The 21096-nt window shown below is 42.4% G+C and overlaps 2 protein-coding genes across 3 annotated transcripts; one reads left to right on the forward strand and one right to left on the reverse strand.

Annotated features, from left to right (window-relative positions):
• Positions 1 to 1539: 1539 nt before the first annotated feature.
• rer1 (retention in endoplasmic reticulum sorting receptor 1) lies at positions 1540 to 18742 on the reverse strand. 2 transcript variants are annotated; one of them, XM_072448689.1, is made up of 8 exons: positions 18609 to 18742; positions 15337 to 15418; positions 14192 to 14296; positions 13561 to 13657; positions 13408 to 13486; positions 6861 to 6996; positions 4596 to 4650; positions 1540 to 2039 (listed from the first exon to the last, which is right to left on the reverse strand). In XM_072448689.1, exons 2-8 carry the CDS (start codon positions 15415 to 15417, stop codon positions 2029 to 2031), a joined length of 564 nt encoding a protein of 187 aa, XP_072304790.1. In that variant the 5' UTR covers position 15418; positions 18609 to 18742; the 3' UTR covers positions 1540 to 2028. The 2 variants fall into 2 exon arrangements, with proteins under 2 accessions (XP_072304790.1, XP_072304789.1); XM_072448688.1 differs by lacking the exon at positions 1540 to 2039 and having other exon boundaries at positions 4517 to 4650.
• A 650-nt stretch (positions 18743 to 19392) lies between these two features.
• LOC140362599 (uncharacterized) lies at positions 19393 to 21096 on the forward strand. The gene is made up of 3 exons (XM_072448687.1): positions 19393 to 19771; positions 20043 to 20132; positions 20241 to 21096. Exon 3 carries the CDS (start codon positions 20274 to 20276, stop codon positions 20955 to 20957), a length of 684 nt encoding a protein of 227 aa, XP_072304788.1. The 5' UTR covers positions 19393 to 19771; positions 20043 to 20132; positions 20241 to 20273; the 3' UTR covers positions 20958 to 21096.

Below are 21096 nucleotides of genomic sequence, written 5' to 3' on the forward strand. Positions count from 1 at the left end.
TGTACCTTTGCTCCAGCCTCTTGGGCTGTCAAAGCTGCTGTTAAGCAGAGAAAGTCCTGAGTGAGACTGATGAAACAGACTGGTTGCGGTGGTTAGAGTGGCAGCTCAGGACACCGTGCTCTTTAACACAACCAAACTCTTCCCAGTCGCACTCGTGAGTTTAAAACACGCCTCTCTCCTCTGCTGTGATTTAGCTTCCGCAGGTCTAAGCAGAAAAAGCTCAGTGTGAAACAAAAGCCCCACAAGTTGTTGTGTTTTTAATTAAATATGTAAATTAAACGAACATTATTCCTTTTCATTTTAAATTTGATGCAGTTTTCCATGAAGATCTAACAGCTGAGATAAGACAACAGGGGGTGGAAATGTCTTCAAAATGGCTGAACTTTCATCCAAAATGAAAAAGAGTTTAAACCAGGCCCTGATACCTCTCACTTACATTTGAGGGCTGTTACTTTCAGAGGGAAGTAACAGCCCTTACCTCACAAAACCCCCTTGATTTTTCATATGATCTCAAATTCTATGGTGTTGAAATTACATGTTTCTTTTCATTTTGCCTTGTTAACAAACTTTGAAAGAGTCTAGTGAGTGTGTGTAGGATGATGGAGTTTGGGTAGGAGCAAGACTTGGGGGATCTTTGAGTGAAAAGGTTGACCACAGATTCACACCACATTGACATCTAGTGGTGATTCAAGTATATAACAGCAGTATGCATTTTTCCAAGTAGATCTTTTTACATTCTTTTCATTGTAAACTGAAATTTTGATCAAAAATGACTTAGTAATAGAAACAGGTCCACTGACTTCCTGTTCAGAACAGCGGAACTGATAAGCCCCGCCTCTTCATAGTGTCATTTCACTGTAAAAGCAGCAGTTTGCATTTACATGTTTTTCTTTTTGAAAAGTGGCTATTTGACCTTTTAGAACCCAACATGTGTCACTTGGAGTCTTACTTTTATGTGGGTGGGGCTAGGGGGTAGGTGAAAACAGGATTTTTTTGAACACTGGACCCTCAGTTGCAGGACAATACAGGATTAACTCAAACATGCAGGAATGAAGTCACAATACAACATCAAGTGAACTAATGATTAAACAAGTTGTAACAAGGTGAAAAGATGAGTAACAGGTCCCTTTTTGGGGGGGAATTAAAACTGCAATATTGAGCTAAAACAAAGTAAGTCCTTCTTTAACAAGCTACACATGTTAATTTAAAGTATTTTATATTTATGGGTTTCAGCTTCCTGTTTCATTTTGAGAAGGCTACTTTTCACTGTTAAACATTATATTTTTGTTAAATTAGCAGTTGCCTTAGCAAATTTCATCACTCTGAAACCCATTTGTGCACGACAGGTAGGTGGGAATATTGGGTAGGTAGGTGAAAAAAAAAAAAAATTTTGAGCACTAAAGCCTCAAATGCGGGGCAGTATTCGTCAAACCCAATAAACTACAACTCCGGGTACGCTAAAAAAGGATTGAAAACGATTATAACTAGTAAAACAACTCACAACTCACAAATGAACAAATGAACACATGACGAACATCATTTAGTCCTGTTGAAGCGACACAGCCTCTTTAATAGCATTTGGAGTTAAAAAAATTACACTTAAGTTAATAAAATCAAGTTTGTCTTTTGAAATATAGCACAAGAAAACAACATGCAATTCATGAGAAACATCGTAGAACAGATTGAAATATTGTTTTGCTTTCAACAGTTTTTCTCCTTTTCAAACAAAATGGATTCAAACAATTGGAAACAGCGTCAGTGGTGGTTGGAGGAAAACCAGAAATAATATTTAAAAAAAGAAAAGCAAAATCTCAAGAAAAAAAAAAAAAAAAAAAAAAAAATCATACTTTAAAATATATATTATATACGTATGTACACATCCTCCAGTTCTTGGGCTGATCCCTTTAAACAGTCAAAATCAAAATGAAGCAGAGAAAAGTCCCCAAACAGTAAAATGGAAAATCGTATCAGTAAACAAACAAAAAAATCAATAAAGATGCTGTGATCTGCACCCAATTTTCTGTTTTCTTATGTCTCCTCTGCAAAAGAAAGAACAACAGTTTGCTTGGAATGACTAGAATTAGCGCCTTTTAAAATTTGCTAACAATTACGGGTTGACATTTTTTTGGGGAAACGGGCAAAATACAATTAAATGTCTATTCATTTTACTTTTTAAATTCAAAACTGGTTGTCACTGAAGTTTACATTTTATGCCTAACACCCACCCACCCAAAATATTAAGTACCGATGCCTGAAGAGGAAAAAGAAAAGGTCCAAATATTCTGCTATTATGGCCAAGTGTGAAAAAGTTGAAAATACCAGATTTTTTCCAACACAGATATTTTTAAAGGGTCTATACTGATCTAATTTTTTTGATCTTCATTAAAATGTTGTTTCCTCATCAAAAACACACCAGGAGTCGAGTTTTGTTTCATTCACACGTATTCAGTCCACCATCTTCTCTTCGACTGAAAACGCGGTCAAAGTGGTAAAAACAGGAAGATTGCAGCACGTCGAGCTTCGGCGATGTACGAATTAGTAGACCCGGCACTCGACGCTCATGCTGTAGAAAATGTAGCGACTCGGCTAGCGCGGCGAGATTCGAGTCCACTGCATTTTCTCCTTTAGCCGTTAGCGTTAGCATGAGACGCCAAGAACGCAAGTGGCGAATCAGGCAGAGGGTTTGGGCCAGCGTCAACCCGGAAACCGAATTTAGGTCGACGCCTCGGTAAAAAAATGTCAGTTGAATGTGTAAACCTTTTGGCGTTTTGTTTTGCGCAACGATTAACAGGAGCGTGTGAAGGTAGCATCCGAGCTTACTGCTAACAAACCGTGCTTTCTGATGTTGTGCTTCTGGTAAGAATCTAGTGATGCTAAATATCATCCGTTCAGAACGAGATCAGAGAAATTACATGAATTATATAGTTTGATTTGAGGATTGGCTTCTCCGTTCCTTTGTGTGCAATGGAACGTGAACGAGGTCGAGGAGATGGCGTCTTTGAACGTTTGATGTAGCTCGCCGGAAAAAGCAGGGCTACTGGAACATTTGTGAATGAAACGAAACACAACTCGGGTATGTTTTTCGGTGAGGCAATGACATTCTAACATGGCCACAGGAGTCAGGTTTGTGTAAAAAAAAAAAAAATTCTATCCATCCACTGTATTTTTCCTGTAATTACAAAACGACTTTTTTTTTAAATGAAGAGTCCATTTTTGTTGCCTTTATTTGTTGGAGTTCTAAAGACCTAACTTCTTCTTGGTGTAGAATTCTGAGAAGCACATACTAGGGAGGTGTTTGATGCATTCCTACGTCACCATAGCGATTTCTTATGGCTGTAGTAGATTTTACAAGTGCAGTGATTGAAGCTGAACAACAGAGGGCGCCAACAATGAGCCGTCTGCCGTTTCTCCGACAGTTATTATGCAAAAACTGCCAGTTTCATAAGATCTTTTGCTGAATCAACAGGGTAGTTACTTTTCGTAATCTGGACGTCATCTCAAATATACATTTTAAAGGTTTAACTTGAAATTAAAAACACAATTTAAAGGGTTAAGTTACAATGAATAAAGGGAAATACTTTGATTTTATTTTACTGTATTACCAATGCTCAAAGTAAAATGAATGAAAATATAAAAACAAAACAAAAAATAGGTACTCTTATGAAACTGGCTCACTGCATTACAAACCGACTGAATCAAATTTAAATGTTTATCAAAATAGAGCAGCATTTACAATTTGAATCATAATTTAGTCGACATGTTTTTATGTGGAGATTGAATTAAGACAGAAAATATTAATTTGTTTAAAAGAAACAAAAATGAAAAAAGGCTAAATAACATTACTCTAGACTAGTGGTTTAAATATTTAATGTTACAAAAGTTTCATTACAGTAAATAAATTGACAGATAATTTGCGATGGAGATTTTGTGGCGGTCTAAGGAGGACAGGTCAGAATTCTACCGTGGAATTTGCCGGTTAAACATTTGTCGAGCCGTTAATTAATCACAGAAACAAAACCTGGCACGAAGCTCGACGACTTTTCCGTCGGCACAAATAAACAAACGTGAAACGCTCCGGAAAACATCGTCCCCAACACCAAAGACGTGATTGTCGTAAATTGACACGACTTTAAAGACATAAAAGAAATTAACAGGTTCAACATAAATTTGGATATTTCTTTCAAAAACGGTGAATCTCACATAGTTTACGTAGACCTCTGCCCTCCGTCTGTCCTTATTACGTACATCAAATTCTAGAACGGGAGCGCAAACCTATTTTAAATAACGTGACCTTGTACTCACCCCAAAAAGTGTTTTTAGAAAGGCATAGGGGGCAGCACTGAGTCGCACTAACAGACGTAAAACACCAGTCTTTGAGAAAAAAAATAAGAAAAAAAAACTGTCAAGGCAATATTTTTGATTTCTAAAACTGCTCTGATCCTCGTTTGGAAAGAATTAATTACTGCTCGGATGTTTTCACTGCCCGGTTATAGAAAATAAAGTAATCCTTCGAGACGCCGCTATCTGAGCCCGTGGTTTGGAGCGTTTTTTGTTTCTTTTTTAGCTAGCGAACGTTTTCCCTGTTTCTTCCTTGCCTTTGTACGTCCTCTTCCCGTGCGTGAACGGCAGGTATCTGTACTTGATCATATGCTGAAAGACAAGAAGCACACGGGACAACGGTTAGCACGACGTTCGCAACATGACGGAAAACACGGCCCGTATTTCCCCCGATAACATTTATAGGAGTTTTACAATCCGTGGAAAGGACTGTGAATTATGTTAAGATATAGAATGAACTTAAACACTAAATCTGTGTAAGTGGAATAGAAACATAAAACGACAACATGAAACTAACACTTTTTTCATGTTGTAATGTAAAAATACAAATCTGATGCACTGAGGACCAAGACTACCGTATTCGCATCAGCCAAAAACTGCATAAGAGAGAAGAAAAAGACATATATAAGTCGCACTGGAGAAGAGGTCGAAACTTTAGGGGAAATTTATTTGATAAAATCCAAGACCAAGATCAGATATTTAATCTTGAACTGCAGTTTAAAATAATAACATAGAGAACATGGTGAATAGGTGTACGTATGCTAACGCTAACACCTTCAGCTACATGACGTATGCTAACGCTAACACCTTCAGCTACATGACGTATGCTAACGCTAACACCTTCAGCTACATGACGTATGCTAACGCTAACACCTTCAGCTACATGACGTATGCTAACGCTAACACCTTCAGCTACATGACGTATGCTAACGCTAACACCTTCAGCTACATGACGTATGCTAACGCTAACACCTTCAGCTACATGACGTATGCTAACGCTAACACCTTCAGCTACATGACGTATGCTAACGCTAACACCTTCAGCTACATGACGTATGCTAACGCTAACACCTTCAGCTACATGACGTATGCTAACGCTAACACCTTCAGCTACATGACGTATGCTAACGCTAACACCTTCAGCTACATGACGTATGCTAACGCTAACACCTTCAGCTACATGACGTATGCTAACGCTAACACCTTCAGCTACATGACGTATGCTAACGCTAACACCTTCAGCTACATGACGTATGCTAACGCTAACACCTTCAGCTACATGACGTATGCTAACGCTAACACCTTCAGCTACATGAGGCACAGACAGAACTGTGGTAAGTGTCTGGTATGTTAACGTAACATATGAACAGATCTTCTACTGAAAGTGTTTTTCAGACTTCCTATAAGTGATCTGTTCTTCTGGATCTACCTCTGTATCTTCCTGCGTTGCACCAATGAAATTTCCCCATGTGGGACAATAAAGGAATATCTTATCTTATCTTATTCAGAGAACTATAGCATAAAGAACATGCTAACATGCTAACAAGTTTAGCAAAGCATCAGTTTTACCCCAAATCACTAAATCAATTGAATTCTTCTTCCTCTGTGTCACTTCGAAACAACTCCACAAACTCCAGAGCGAGTTATATGTGATATTCCTCTACCACCGGAGTACAAGTCTCACCCCGGCCAAACTATGAAAAAAGGTGCGACTTATATACGGTAAAATACGGTACTTTACAAAGATGTGTCTGGAACTGTTTCTTTGTCGTGATTGACAGGCGGATTAACCAATCAGAGAAACACGTGTGTGAAATCAAACGAGAATAAAAACAGGACTGAGGTCGTTGTCACACTGCGTTAGGGAGGTCGACGTGAAAGAGTTTTTGCTGTGGGTTTGGACCAGTGTGACCCGTAATTTGATCGTCCGAACACTTGAAGGGTCTCTTCGTGCTGAGGTTGTAGACCCTCCTGTGTTTGCACAGGAAGTAGGAAGGACTGTCTTTGTTTCATAATCATCGCAGACATAAAAAATATCAAGATAAATTGCTCAGTCGATAGTAAGATTGAGATTATTCAGGAAATTGAATGGTTGATTCAGAAAAATATAAGAACGAATAAAATACATCTTAATAATACATTCAATTTACACTAAACCTAAATGATTTGTATTTATTCATATTATTCACATTAGAAAACAATATATAAAGGAACGATCATTCATTATACAGTGCCGTTTGGTCGTATTGTCAATAATCGTGAGTAATTTGTGATATTTTTTCACAATATGCAACACTAAAACTTGTAGTACTTGGGGAGACTTAATACCGTATATTCCGGACTATAAGTGGCACTTTTTTCCATAGTTTTGGCCGAGGTGCGACTTATATTTATACTTGTGTTTTTTTTCATCTCTATTTTGCATTTTTTGGCTGGTGCGACTTATACTCCGGAAAATACGGTAGTATATATAGTAGTCAAAAGTAATAGACTGTGGAGTGAGGAGAACGTGGAGCTCGTACCTTGATCTGCCTCTTCATTGTGATGCAGAAGAGCATGATGAAGTACATGACCAGAATAGGCCAAAACACTGGCACGTTGAAGGCCTCGAAAAATGTGCAAACCATGGCGATGACGATGCCTTTTGTCGCCGAATGCCTGTCGACGAAAGCAAGCGAGAGAACGCCACGGTACGTTAAAGACGGAGGTTTGCATTTCTGGTTTTCCTAAGAAAACACGGAACCACTGAACACGTTTACACGCCTAAACAGACAACTGAGCCACATACTTTTACTGCATGGAAATCTTGCTTTCTGTTTATGGACAGAAAAAGACAATTGCGTGAGGAAATAACAGTAAGAGTGGTTTCTATACAAGACAGACATGGGACAAGTTAGACGACCCACTTCCCTAAAATACAGCAAGGCCAAAAAAATAAGTGTGTTTCCGGTAACACTGAAAAAAAAATCCAGATTGTATTTGGCATTAAGTAAATACAAAGTAAAGTCAAAGTAATATTGCTTAATTGCTGCATTCATTCATTAGAGTTTATATTTTGTAATAGTATTTTGTATTTGTATTCTACAGTTGTTAAATATGGTCTGGTGTTTAATGCTGATAATATGATGTATTATTTTGATTTGTTGTGTACAATATTTTCATATTCTACTTTTGATACTGCTAAGTTGATGCTTTATAGTGATTCAAGTTGACTTTTATGATAGTTTTTGTAACTCTGTTACGCTGTGACTTCATTATTTACACTGGTGTTTTGTGTTTGATGGTTTTTATCTGACTTTTGATGTTAAAGGATCTGAACGTTAAAGAGTGAAAATGTGTCTAAAGATGAAACATAGTATCAGATGAAACAGCTGCTTTGACCCTTGACCCCGACTGACCCTGTCAACAACACTCAACATGCTCTTGTTCCTCAAGTAAAACACATGAATGTGTGTGAACTGTTAAGCTATAGTTTAGCTCGTAGCTTGTGATTTGTAAGTTGTAACTTCTGTTAAAAACAGTGAATAAATCAGACAAGTTGAGTTTATTTCACTGCAGTTAATCCTTGTGTTTGATAGTCGTCCTTGTTCAAGTGTCTTGTGTTACGATGTAACATTATGCAAATACGGTCCAGACTCATTAGGTCCGGACCTGAACCTAAACCTCTGGATTTGAATCCGGACTTGAAGCTGAACGTGGGTTTAGCTCTGCATCCCTAGTATGCAGATATTGAATAAAATACATCTCTACATCTACACTAAAATACATCTCTACATCTACACTAGTCACTAGCGAGCCTCATGCGGTCCCAGAGGATTTATAGGGACAGCAGCGTCTTGATTTTCACAGAGACCTGGTTAACAGCAGAAATGCCAGACTCTATTGTAGGTTTGGACAATTTTCATCTGCTGCGGGCGGACAGAACTAGAGAATCCGGGAAGAAAAGAGGAGGCGGTCTGGCGGTGTATGTGAACACGAGCTGGTCCAAACCCGAACACTGCACAGTGAAGGAGCAGCTATGTAACAAGGATATTGAACTATTGGCTATTGGCATGAGGCCATACTATCTGCCCCGGGAGTTCTCACATGTGATTTTAATCGCAGTCTATGTGACCCCGTCTGCCAATGCTGAAAATGCTTGTGAAGCACTGCTCTCCTGCACTTGTAGGCTGCAAACACAGCATCCACAGGCTCTCTTCCTCATCTCTGGTGACTTTAACCACGCTCCTCCCTCTTCTGTCCTACCAACATACACCCAGTATGTTACCTGCCCCACCAGAGAGAATAGAACATTGGACTTGTTTTTTGCCAACACCAAGGAGGCTTATTCCTCTTCCCCCCTCCCTCCCCTGGGCAGCTCGGACCACAACCTTGTACATCTGAGGCCTGTGTATGAACCCATCGTGCGCAGGCAGCCTGTGGTGTCCCGTGAGGTGAGGATGTGGTCTGCTGAGAGCGAGGAGGCTCTGAGGGACTGCTTCAGCACCACCGTCTGGACTGAGCTTTATGACCCACATGGGGAGGACATCAACACCATCACAGAGTGCATCACGGACTACATCAACTTCTGTTTTGAGAACATTGTTCCCTCCCGGACGGTGCGGTGTTTTCCAAACAACAAGCCATGGATTAACCGTGAACTGAAGGCTCTGCTGAAGGAGAAGAAGAGAGCCTTCAGGTCAGGGAACAAGGAGGAGCTGAGGACTGTGCAGAAGGAGCTGAGGAGGAAGATCAGGCAGGCTGAGGCCGGCTACAAGAGGAGGATGGAGGAGCAGCTGCAGCAAAAGAACATTCAGGGAGTGTGGAGGAGCCTGAAAACCATCTCGGGCTTCAAAATCCCCCCTGCCCAGACAGAGGGGGATCTACAGTGGGTGAATGATTTAAATGCTCACTTCTTGAGGTTTGATCGGTCACCCGCCCCTCCCCCTGCACAGCTGCATGCTCCCTCTTCCACAGCTGGACAATGCCCTGCATCCGTTCCTCTTCGCTTATCTGCCCCGGACCATCAGCTCCCCACTTCGCCTGGACTCACCCATCCCCCCAGCACACGGTCCCCCTGCCAACCACTGACTGTCACAGCAGCACAGGTGAGGAGTGAGCTGAAGAGGATTAAAGTGAGGAAGGCAGCAGGACCTGATGGCATCAGCCCCAGGCTCCTTAGGTCCTGCGCAGATGAACTGTGTGGAGTTATGGAGCATGTCTTCAACATGAGCCTGAAGCTGAGGGTGGTACCACAGGTCTGGAAGACCTCCTGTCTGGTACCTGTGCCTAAGACACCGCGCCCCAAAGACCTCAACAGCTTCAGGCCAGTGGCTCTCACGTCCCACCTGATGAAGACACTGGAGCGGCTAGTCCTGGACCACCTCCGCTCCACCGTGAGCTCAGCCATGGACCCGCTGCAGTTTGCATATCGGTCTGGCATCGGAGTGGAGGACGCCGTCATCTCCCTGCTGCACCGCTCTCTCTCTCACCTGGAAAAGCCTGGCAGCTCTGTGAGGATCCTGTTCTTCGATCTCTCCAGCGCCTTCAACACCATCCAGCCGCTGCTCCTGAGGGACAAGCTGGAGACGGCTGGTGTGGACTATGACCTGGCAGAGTGGATCCTGGACTACCTCACAGACCGACCCCAGTTTGTGAGAGCCCGGAACTGTGTGTCTGACACTCGGACCTGCAGTGTGGGGGCGCCCCAGGGCACTGTCCTCGCGCCCTTTCTCTTCACCCTTTACACTGCAGACTTCAGACATGACACGGACAGCTGTGTCCTGCAGAAGTTCTCTGACGACTCTGCCATCATCGGACTCATCACGGACGACGATGACGCGGAATACAGAGGACTGGCGCAGGACTTTGTGGACTGGTGTCAGCGGAACCACCTCCTCATCAACGCGGGGAAGACCAAGGAGATGGTGGTGGATTTCCGCAGACGCCACCCCACTACCCCCTCACCAGTGAACATCCAGGGACGGGACATTGAGAGAGTGGACTCATACAAGTACCTGGGTGTTCATCTGAACCACAAACTGGACTGGACTCATAACACAGACGCACTGTACAGGAAGAGCCAGAGTCGGCTCTACCTCCTGAGGAGACTCAGGTCTTTTGGAGTGACAGGGCCACTCCTGAAGACCTTCTACGACTCTGTGGTGGCATCAGCCCTCCTGTACGGTGTGGCCTGCTGGAGCAGCAGCATCACAGAGAGGGAGAGGAAGAGGCTAGACAGGGTCATCAAGAAGTCCAGCTCCGTCCTGGGCTGTGCTCTGGACTCGGTGCAGGAGGTGGGGGACAGGAGGGTCCTGGCTAGATTCACATCTATGCTGGACCATGAGTGTCACCCCCTGCAGGACACTCTCTCTGCTCTGGAGAGCAGCTTCAGTGAGAGACTGATCCACCCTCGATGTGCGAAGGAAAGGTTCCGTAGGTCTTTCCTTCCTGCTGCTGTCAGACTTTATAACAAAAACTGTTAGTACTGAACACTCGCAATACTGACCTAACCTAATACTGATGTGCAACTCTGTCATATGTGCAATTGCTGTTGGAATTCATGTGAAATTCATGTGCAATCTATGTGCTGTCGTGACACATATTCATGTGCAATTACTGTCGTGATCACATGCAATGGTATTTATGTATTTATGTATTTATTTGTCTATGGGAGTTTTTATTTATTTATAGGAGATCTTCTACTGAAAGTGTTTTTCAGACTTCCTATAAGTGATCTGTTCTTCTGGATCTACCTCTGTATCTACCTGCGTTGCACCAATGAAATTTCCCCATGTGGGACAATAAAGGAATATCTTATCTTATCTTAATCCAACCACAGGAAAGAGTCATTCGCAGACAACTTTTTAGTCATTACTGCTCTGTTGTGGTCCCCGCGCCGTAGTCGTTAAAAAATGTCTAAGACTTCTACGTTCACCATTTTTCTTATCGTCACTGGATGATGTGGGCACTTTTTCGACTGTCACGCCAAATAACTTCACCGTTGAAACCCCGGGCGTGCATATCGCCCCGCCATGGCAACCAGTCTGCACGCTGCCCAAATGGAGCATCTGCAAACATGGATGCGCCCGTGGGTAAAACGAAACCGATCAAAAGCGCGGCGATTTTAATGGCGATGATTTTTTTCCCGCGGCTTTTGGATTCGCTCTCACAATTTGACATTGTCGAAACGTACGATAAAATGTTCAAGGTCGGGTTTTCATCATTTTCAAATCCAGCTCGGTCGGGATGCCGGAAAACACACCATTTGTTCTTGGCCTAAGTATGTTTTACAAGATGATCCTGGTTTAGAACGTTACTTCTGTTTGGACACGAGCAGCCGATGTGACAGAAGGCACGTTTCCACCGGTTCACTTTGGAGCGGATCGAGACGGTCTGAAAGAGTCTGCCATAAGTGAACCATACAGCCCCGTTTGAGGGTCCCGAAGGGGGCTGTGAGTGGTACAAGCTCCCAGAACGAGGGCTCATCGCTACAGAACGCCTCAGAACACCTTCCCTCGCCTACTGCGTGTTTGCCATGGAAACGCAGAGCACCATGAACAGGAGCGTTCTGTGATATCTACGTTCTCGTTAATTAGTGTTAATGCATGTGATTCATCCAGACATTAATATGAGAATAAGCTGGAAACGAGTTTTTTTAGTCTGCATCTGTCATGTGTGAAAGTTAATCAACATGTGGTAGCTGTACATTTCAGGTACAGAATACTTAAAGCACTGAGGCTTGAGGTCAGAGTTAGGTGAGAGGGTGTGGTCCATGGACAGTCCTCTCCACACCTCTTCTCTCTTATTCCATTTCAGAACTCACCAAAGCTCAGAAATAGATCATTAATGTCATTCATCTTCTACCACTTCCCATTGGGGGCCACGAGCGACTGGGGCCCCGAGTGCGAGCGACTGGGGCCCCGAGTGCGAGCGACTGGGGCCCCGAGTGCGAGCGACTGGGGCCCCGAGTGCGAGTGATACTGGGGCCCCGAGTGCGAGTGATACTGGGGCCGCGAGTGCGAGTGATACTGGGGCCGCGAGTGATACTGGGGCCGCGAGTGATACTGGGGCCGCGAGTGATACTGGGGCCGCGAGTGATACTGGGGCCGCGAGTGATACTGGGGCCGCGAGTGATACTGGGGCCGCGAGTGATACTGGGGCCGCGAGTGATACTGGGGCCGCGAGTGATACTGCGAGTGATACTGGGGCCGCGAGTGATACTGCGAGTGATACTGGGGCCGCGAGTGATACTGGGGCCGCGAGTGATACTGGGGCCGCGAGTGATACTGCGAGTGATACTGGGGCCGCGAGTGATAGTGACTGGGGCCGGGCCGCAAGTGATACTGGGGCCGCGAGTGATGACCGGGGCCCGCGAGTGATGACCGGGGCCGCGAGTGATGACCGGGGCCAGCTCGTCGCATGGTTACTTACCACAGAGACATGGGACACACAGACATTCACTCTCACGTTCATTCAATATTTACGGTTCTGTGGATCATTAATATATATTTTCCACAACAGTTCCAAAACGCTCCAAAGTGAAGGGGTCTGGGGGAGCGGAGCCGGTCGACACGTGGCTGTAGGTAGAGGTCATGCCATAACAAAGAGGGAGGAATTACCGTTTGGAATTTAAATGAAATGTTATGATGTAAAGGATTGGACTAGATCTCGCAAGACAAAATTGCCACAAGATTGAACAGATATGAGGAAAATAACATTCAAACGTTTTCCCCGCGCATTACATTTGAATGGAAAAAAGGGATATGTGGTGTTGAGTAAATAATTAATACCATAAATAACAATTGTGACCTGCGTTGCACTATTGATTGTAAATGTTTAACGTTTGTCTCATTCTCATGGACACAATCTCATGTCGCACCTTGAAGCGTGAATATTTAGGAAGTGGGTTTTGTCTTATGTGAAGAGAAAGATAAGAGTCATTTGTGAGCAGTGAAAAGCAGCAAGCACATTCTGTACACGCAATCTCTACAAACGTAATCCTAACATGCTTGGATGCTTTTTCTGCCGTTTTTAGCCCACGGCGTCGTAATCGTGACGTTTCTTCTTTCGAACGGGCGAAAAACGCACCAGAATTTGAACTCCGGTAACCTCCGGATGAACGGACGAAACTCCTCGTTCTGCTTGGTCGGAAGAGCCGGGCCGTCATCTGGAACGAGGGAAACACATTTTATTCACCGCTCGACATGCGCTTCGATGTTCACGCCGCGACCTCCGACCTACCTTCGTCAAGCAGCGACGGGTCCACTTTTGGCGATAGGAAAGCGATGAAGAGGTTGAGGTGGTAGATTCCCAAAGCATAAGTTACTATGTACCAACCCTGCAAAAGGAGACGAATAAAAGAAGAATACCGTAAAAGTGTGAACTGCAGACATTTTTGAGGGTCCTCTAGCTTCAATCGGTCCTCGTTTATCTTATTTTCGGGGACAAACATTTTATAAATATAGTAAAATGACATAGCATAACGAGCGTGGCATATTTCATATTTAATTTGTCCAGGAGTGGTAAATGGTAAGAAAGAAGTTTGTCATCCACACATTGTTTTTAAATCAAGATGTTTAGACTGCCTTCCTGAAGTCATTTTTAATCTAAAGGTGCTGGTCCGAGTTTTTTTAAATTCACAACAAAAATTGACATAACAGTCACACACAAAAAAAATCTAAAATATACCGCACCATCACCACATATTTACCCACCAAAAAGACAATTAAACAAGCTAAAACTAAAAAAAATGCACTAAATAACGTTGATACATCAGGAAAAATAATATCTTACAGTTTAGCGAACTTCAATTTAGTCAGATTACTGTGTGTGCGTGCGTGCTTGCATGCGTGCGTGCGTGCGTGTGTGTTACCTGTAGTATGTACACTCTGATCATGTAGACTGCGGTCATTAATAAGGTCGACGCCCATCTCATTGTGTAGAACGGCGTCGACTTGTCCAGCCATGACTGATAGACCTGTCCCAAAACACAAGGAACGAGTGCGGCTTTTTAGGGCGTTTAAGGACACACATACTGCACTATTTGTATTTTTACTGTCCGCGATTTTGTGCCTCTGTTTTTGGCATTTCATGTTTTAAGATGAGATGAGAAGAATCTTTAAATTTGCAGCAAACATAGAAGAAAGAGGATGTTGAGGGTCTGTCATGATTAGGGACGTCAAGATGATAAGTTCATTGATAATCGTGATTACTTAGGAGTGAAGAAGAATGAGCCGGGTACCTTTACCGCTGATTTATTTATGAATGTGTTTTAGTGTGTTTTATATCTGTAAAAAAGACGTGTAGAAAAGCCAAACCAATAAATAAAATAAAAATAAATAAAATAAATAATGAAAAAAAAGAAAAAAAAGAATTATGACATTTGTTAAATTAGAAAATACAATTTGTAGAAAAGGGACAAATTTTTAACTAAATTCAGTAATTTTTTTGTTATATTAAAAGAAATTTGACAATTTTAGATACACATGACTTTAGATCAATCAGGGCTTTCCCACGTAAGGAATTGAGATAAAGCGCCATCTCCTGGCTGAAGAGGGAATTATATTAGGGGAGATAAACTACGTACTTTGATGACAAAAATGCGTCTGGCAATGATTTCAAAAGAAAAACTGACAATTTGGAAAGTGCTTTTTTAGACTTTTGAGGGGGGGAAAAAGACTTACTAAATAGGATTTGTCAAAGGTATTTTTTTGATGAGGGAATCCATGTTAAATAAATAAATACATTAATATATGGCAATTTCAGATACATGTGTCCATTAAATGAAGTAAACGAAAAACAATAACTACATTCAATTCCCAATGATATGAGCAATCCACAGTTGTTTGAATCACAAATTATAAGACCTCTAAATTGGTTATTTTTGACAGACTATGCCATACTATAATGCACAAACGGAACTCTTTTCTTTTCGGTCGTCATACTCAAAAGGAGATTGCAACTGAACTGAAACCTTCTCCATCAAACAGAGTAGTAGTTACAGTCGATCAACTTTACCTGTCCGATCCGCGTAAAAAAGACACCGACTACCGATGGTTTTCCATGGATCGACTCCCCAGCACTGTCCCCTTCTGACATTCTGAAACGCAAAACTTGTATCAGACACGGCTGTGGTTATTTCTATGCAATACAATACTCACGTGTGTTTACCCTCCACATTATTGGTTAGCATTTCTTTGTATTCATTTTAAATCATTTGTTTCGTCATTTATTACAAAAAGAGCCCGGTCCGATATTGTTTACCCAAGCACAGCCCAACCGGAAAAGCACAACTACTTTTTTTTGAATGATGGACTATTGCGTTCAGTTAATGTTATAGGATGCTACTTGTAAAACTTCTTGGGTTGACTGTATTGCTTGTGCCATTAATCATTTTACAGTCTTTTGTGATTGAAAGTGGAAAACATTAATATTCTCAGGCCAATATTACCATTTGACCAGAATTTCAAATCTTTGTTTTGTATTACCTTTAATTCAAAACCAAAAAGTAATACGAGGAATTCCTTAGCAAAAATAACTCTTAGATCAGTGTTAACAAACGCTAAATCTAATCTATTTTTCCATCCCTCCTTCTTTTTACAGTAAATGTCACTAGGGAAGACGGCATCATATCGTCAATAGTAAAACTTAAGTGGTCAATAGAATTACATTTGTAATTGCTTTTGTAGTGAGGACGGTAATAAGTGCGTCGGGTCAGGACCGCAACGATATGTCCAGGTGAGCGAAGAGTATGGTCAGAATGGCGTTATTGGGCCTGCTTCTTCTTCTTCTTCTTTGGCCTTTTATGGCGGTTGGTATCCAAGTGTCACATTAGCGCCACCTACTGTCAGTTGTACGTCTTTAGACTTGACCTGACACACATAATTTGCTTTCTTTCCCTCTCTTTCTCTAAGTCTTCAAAGCCGAATGGAATGCATGTGATATCGTAAAGCACCCTATCATGCAATGGCTGGAGCGCCCCCTACTGGACGTGCAAGTCTGGCGGCAATGTAACACTTGGATACCAGCCACCGTAAAACACCAAAGATGAAGAAGTCGTAAAACTACAGTAGGTGGAAGTAGAAGAAGAAGACGACTTTATACTGGTGCTTTTTTTTATTTTGTTTGTTGAATTATTTATTTTCTCTCTCTTTTTTTGTCTTTTTTTACGGTAAGGCATAAAACACATACTTTGAAGATCTACAACTACAGTAGATGGCGGTAAATGCACCTTTCAGTTGGCTGCCAGCCGCCATTAAAAACAACAACAACACAACATCTGTATATATGTCAATTTGTGTACATGTTAAGCCTATTTTTTAACTTTATTTTTATTCTACTATTACTATTATTATTATTATAATAATAATAATAATCTGACTTATTCATTGTTTTATTGTTTTGTGTTGAATCGAACCACCAAGACAAGTTCCAATGTTTTTGAATTTTGTTCGTTAACAATGGCAATAAACCTTTTCTGATTCTGAAAGTGTAAATGCATGTAAACATCAATTAAACTGAAATGACAGCAAACAAACAAGAGCCGACAGGTTCAACAGAGCGTCTTTTGTACAGCTTTATTCGCCAGTTTTTAGACAGTAACAAGCCATTTTAGAATTCTTCATTCGCCACATGAACGTCGTTTCATTTATTTACACTTATGAAACAATATTCACGTTAAATGACTCTTGCCTATCCTATTGTCTAGTACACGGTCAAGGGGAAAATGGCAAAAGGAATATTTTTGACCAAAAGTTTTGATATGTTAATATCAGGATTAAGGAGGTCAATTGATCACCACAATTAATCATGTAATTTTAAGAACTAAAAAAATATAATCATGACAATCTAATTACGTCATTTAAATTCAAAGAAAGAAAATTAAGGATTTTACGTTTGCTTTACAGGTCAATAAACGTTATGTTGTGATGTTTCTTCTCACAATAATCGTCAGTTAATTTTTTTTTTATTAAATAGAATAGTTAATATTTCTATTGCACATCAAGATTTTTAAATATATTTTTAACCATATAATGAAGGCTTCTAGGTAGAGAGTATTTACAAATCGTGTATTGCAGATAAAATCAGAACTTGCCTATTATATTTTGATTGAATGACGCCACTGTAATAACATATGGTTGATGTTTGATACAAATGATCAGAATATAGGGCACAATCACACATCTGTCGACACTCCAGGGGGCTCAAAATGATGAGGGAAATTACACATTACATGAAGCTTAAACACATCAATGGCCAATAAGCAGAATGAACCAGTGAATAAGGTTTTACAAATGTCCTTCCAACCAGACCAAAGTAAAAAGACACGACCCCCATTGACCTGTAAATGTATTTATAGAAAATGTCTTCAATGCCACAAAAAATAGACCAAAATCTGCCCCAAAAAGTCTCTTCTTACGAACTGAAAACAACTCAAAACTGTAACTCAGGGGGAAAAACAAGAGCAAGGCCGTTGATTTGGATTCGTTTGGCACAAAATGATAGCAAAATATAGCCAGCCTGGTCATTGTCGAAACTATTTATGGAATGTCATAACATTGCTCTCGTTATGTCTGAACTATCCCAATGCTGGACACACGCCTGATCAAAATCCATAAGTAATGACAGCGTAAATGTATAAAACAGTGATGTTTTAGGCTGTTAGCTCCACTGTAACCGCAGAGAAATAGCTTGCATGCTAATCAGAAAGCAAATAAACGAGAATAAAGAATAGAATACACCTAATTCAGGCCGTGGTCACATAAAAACCCACATTTTATACAGCGTGCCTTGTTTTTCCTTCTTAAAATAATAGTTGAGTAATTCAAATACAGGTGAAAATTGGTCAGAGCTAACTAGCGCTGGTGCCCTTTAGCCCAAATTACTCACCAACACGGGTATTGTAGTCTTTTACCTGAAATTCCCAAGCACTACGTTGCATTGAAACGTAAATACGTCACTGCATTTCCCACAAGCCCCTGCGTTCAAGGCTTTCCGGGCAAGTACAGCTACGTGTAGTTCATCGTACAATCTGTTCCAGCGCAAACGAGCCCGCGCCGGACTACAAGTCCCAGGAAGCAACGCGACCGTGACAACTCACTTCCTGCGGTCTCGCTCGTAGCGGTTATCAATCTAGCCGAGCCGACGCTAACGCACAGAAGGCTCGTCCACGCCGTAGAATGCGCCTTTCGCGGGGAAACGCCGACGCACTTGGCGACTAATCGTTCCGGGGAAAGCGCGCCCGCCGTAGATTGATTGAAAATCCCGGCGCGTGGGTGTTTTCGTCTTACCTGATGCGGCCGCTGTATCGCTACTACCCCGGCTCGGACTAGCCTCGCTGCACTGGCCCTGAATGGAGTGAACACGTCAGTACTTCCGCATGTGGCCGCGCACGGTCTGGAGGAGCCAGGCCGCACAGTCGAACGCGAGACATCGATGCGACGACAGCGGCGTCCTCCAAATGGTGACGATCGAAAATGATGCATTGATCGATCGGTAAAGTCCCGTGGGTGAACAACTTGACTCGAAGGACGTACAGGTGTTTTGTTGGGCTCCTTGGACCAACACTTTGCAACAGTAGGCCTATTTTTATCATGTAAAATAAAACGTTGGCCATGTTCTGTTGTATAATGATGATAGAATAATTAGAGTCCCGTTTGCTGCCGTTAGATGGAGCTCTAATGCAATTCGTGTTGTGGGAAACGTCTCACCTAGAGAAAGTGAGTGGTTATTGTTATAAAATATGGAAATTTCAAAACAACGGTTCTCAAGAGCAACTGTACAAGTGATTTAAGCTCATTGGCCGCTGCGATGGGTTAAAAGTCAGCTGGGAGTCCGTCTTCTCCCCGAACATTTTGGGTGCGGCTGCGTGTCTGCACAATGACGTCTAAAAGGACAAGGGTTTGCTTCCTGAAAAGACAGGACGGCGCATCAAGCTACAGTTGTTGTGTCCCCAGATGTTTGTCTTCCGCACGATGTAACTCTGCGTTGAGTTTTTTCGCCGTACCGGAAGGTGGTAAGCTACGGGAAAAGTGGTGCGTTAATTTTCGGAGGGCTCAAACGCAACTGGCAGACAACTCGGGAGTCTGTAGTCGGCATTTTTTGACTGAGGATATGATCTCGCCCTCGACCCTACAGGGGCGCCTGACGTTACAACGAGGAGCTCTGCCCGTTCTGTTTGAATGGAACAACTACTCCCATCCTGCATCACGCCTCGGGATTTGGGGGAAGAGAAGGCAGTCGAAGCCCCCCCCTCCTTGTATGTAGCCAATCCTGACCATGACTACTGCTCCCCTGTTGAGCCCGGTGCCGTGGATTTAATCGTCAGCCCGACTGAAGCGCTCTGGTCTGAGAATGCGGCACACCGGAGGGAATTGGAGGAGATGGCCATCAACTGCAAGTTCGGCTTGGAGCGGTTTGCTGCCTCGGATGGTGATATCAGGCTTTACACAAGGTGAGCGAGCTATTTCAGTTTGGAATGAAATGCCAAAAAAATAGAAAAAGATACAAATACAGTTGATTATGGACAGGACCAAAACTTGGAGTGGCAGCTAAGATCTTGGTGCGGCGGCCTGCAACAAATGTTTTCGTGAATATGTGATTTAATTAACTTTACTCTGAATAACACATTTCTATGATCTCTTGTTTTCCATTGTAAATAGTTTTGGTAAGTAAGGGTGAGAATATTATTTTGGACGTGAACAAAACGTTTGTCTCCTCAACAGGTTTGCAAGTTATGGCCACTTGCTGTCTTTCTGGAACCAGATAGAACCAGTTTTACCTGATATGGTGACGCCTGCTATCCTGCTTCAAAGGTAAAAATATGGTTTTATTATTATTTTTTTATTGGACTACAATTATTTTTCTGAAGTTGTAACATCTTAAGGATGATAAATAATTCCCCTTTCCTTTTCTATCTGCAGTTTCTTCAGCCCATTGATGATTTTTTTCTTTTTATGACTTACTTGTCACTGGGCCTGGTGCAAGAGGAACTGGCGAACAGATTTAAGGTCCACCAGTCCACCGTGAGCAGCATAATCAACACCTGGGCACACGTTCTGTATGCGGTGCTTGGAGCTATTGGCATTTGGCTAGACGAGGAAACCATTAAGCAGAACATGCCAGAGGTCTTCTCCAACTACGCAAACACCCACGTCATCCTGGACTGCCCCGAGCTGCGCTGCCAAACGCCGCGTAGCAACACGCACTCCAGCTACAAGTCGCACAGCACTTTTAAGGGGCTGATTGGGATCGCCCCGCACGGTCCAGTCACGTTTGTTTCCCCTCTGTATGAAGGCTGCATTGGCGACAGGGAGCTCGTGAAGTGGTCCGGTCTAGGGTCTCTCATGAAGACCTCAATGGCGATGATGGTGGACAAGAATGTTTTTGGAGAAGATTTTGTCCCCTACAAGGTCAACATACCCGCCTTCCTAAAGAAGAGGGGGCGGCGATCTAAAGCCGACGTCTGGAAGATTCGGTCCATTGCCAGACTCAGAGTCCACATCGCGCGCCTCCTTCGAAGGGTGAAAGAACACAAACTGTTCTGCACCGTGGTCCCCTTGTCTCTTTCTGGCAGCATCAATCAACTGTTTGCTGTCGCCTGCCTCTTGCCAAACTACCAGAATGAACCCCTTGTTTAAGCCTGTGAAAATGTATGTTTGATGTGTTGTGAAAAATGTATTCTCTGTATATCTTAGTTATGCCCATGATCTAATGACGACTTATGTTTGCCATTGTAGTAGGGTAACTGAGAACAATGAAATGACTGTGAAATGCTTA

Source organism: Eucyclogobius newberryi, unplaced genomic scaffold (assembly GCF_026437365.1).
Source record: "Eucyclogobius newberryi isolate DKJ021-1_F unplaced genomic scaffold, fEucNew1.0.hap1 SCAF_17, whole genome shotgun sequence".
NCBI classification, from domain to species: domain Eukaryota; kingdom Metazoa; phylum Chordata; class Actinopteri; order Gobiiformes; family Gobiidae; genus Eucyclogobius; species Eucyclogobius newberryi.

What these genes read in the sequence shown, in the direction of transcription:
- LOC140362599 (XM_072448687.1), top strand. Translation starts at nt 20,274, where the DNA reads ATGACTTACTTGTCACTGGGCCTGGTGCAAGAGGAACTGGCGAACAGA.
- rer1 (XM_072448688.1), bottom strand. Translation starts at nt 15,417, where the DNA reads ATGTCAGAAGGGGACAGTGCTGGGGAGTCGATCCATGGAAAACCATCG. An exon ending in TCAGAGTGTACATACTACAG is followed by an intron (nt 13,658 to 14,191) that starts GTAACACACACG and finishes CTCCTTTTGCAG; the next exon opens with GGTTGGTACATAGTAACTTA. An exon ending in CCCGTCGCTGCTTGACGAAG is followed by an intron (nt 13,487 to 13,560) that starts GTAGGTCGGAGG and finishes CCCTCGTTCCAG; the next exon opens with ATGACGGCCCGGCTCTTCCG.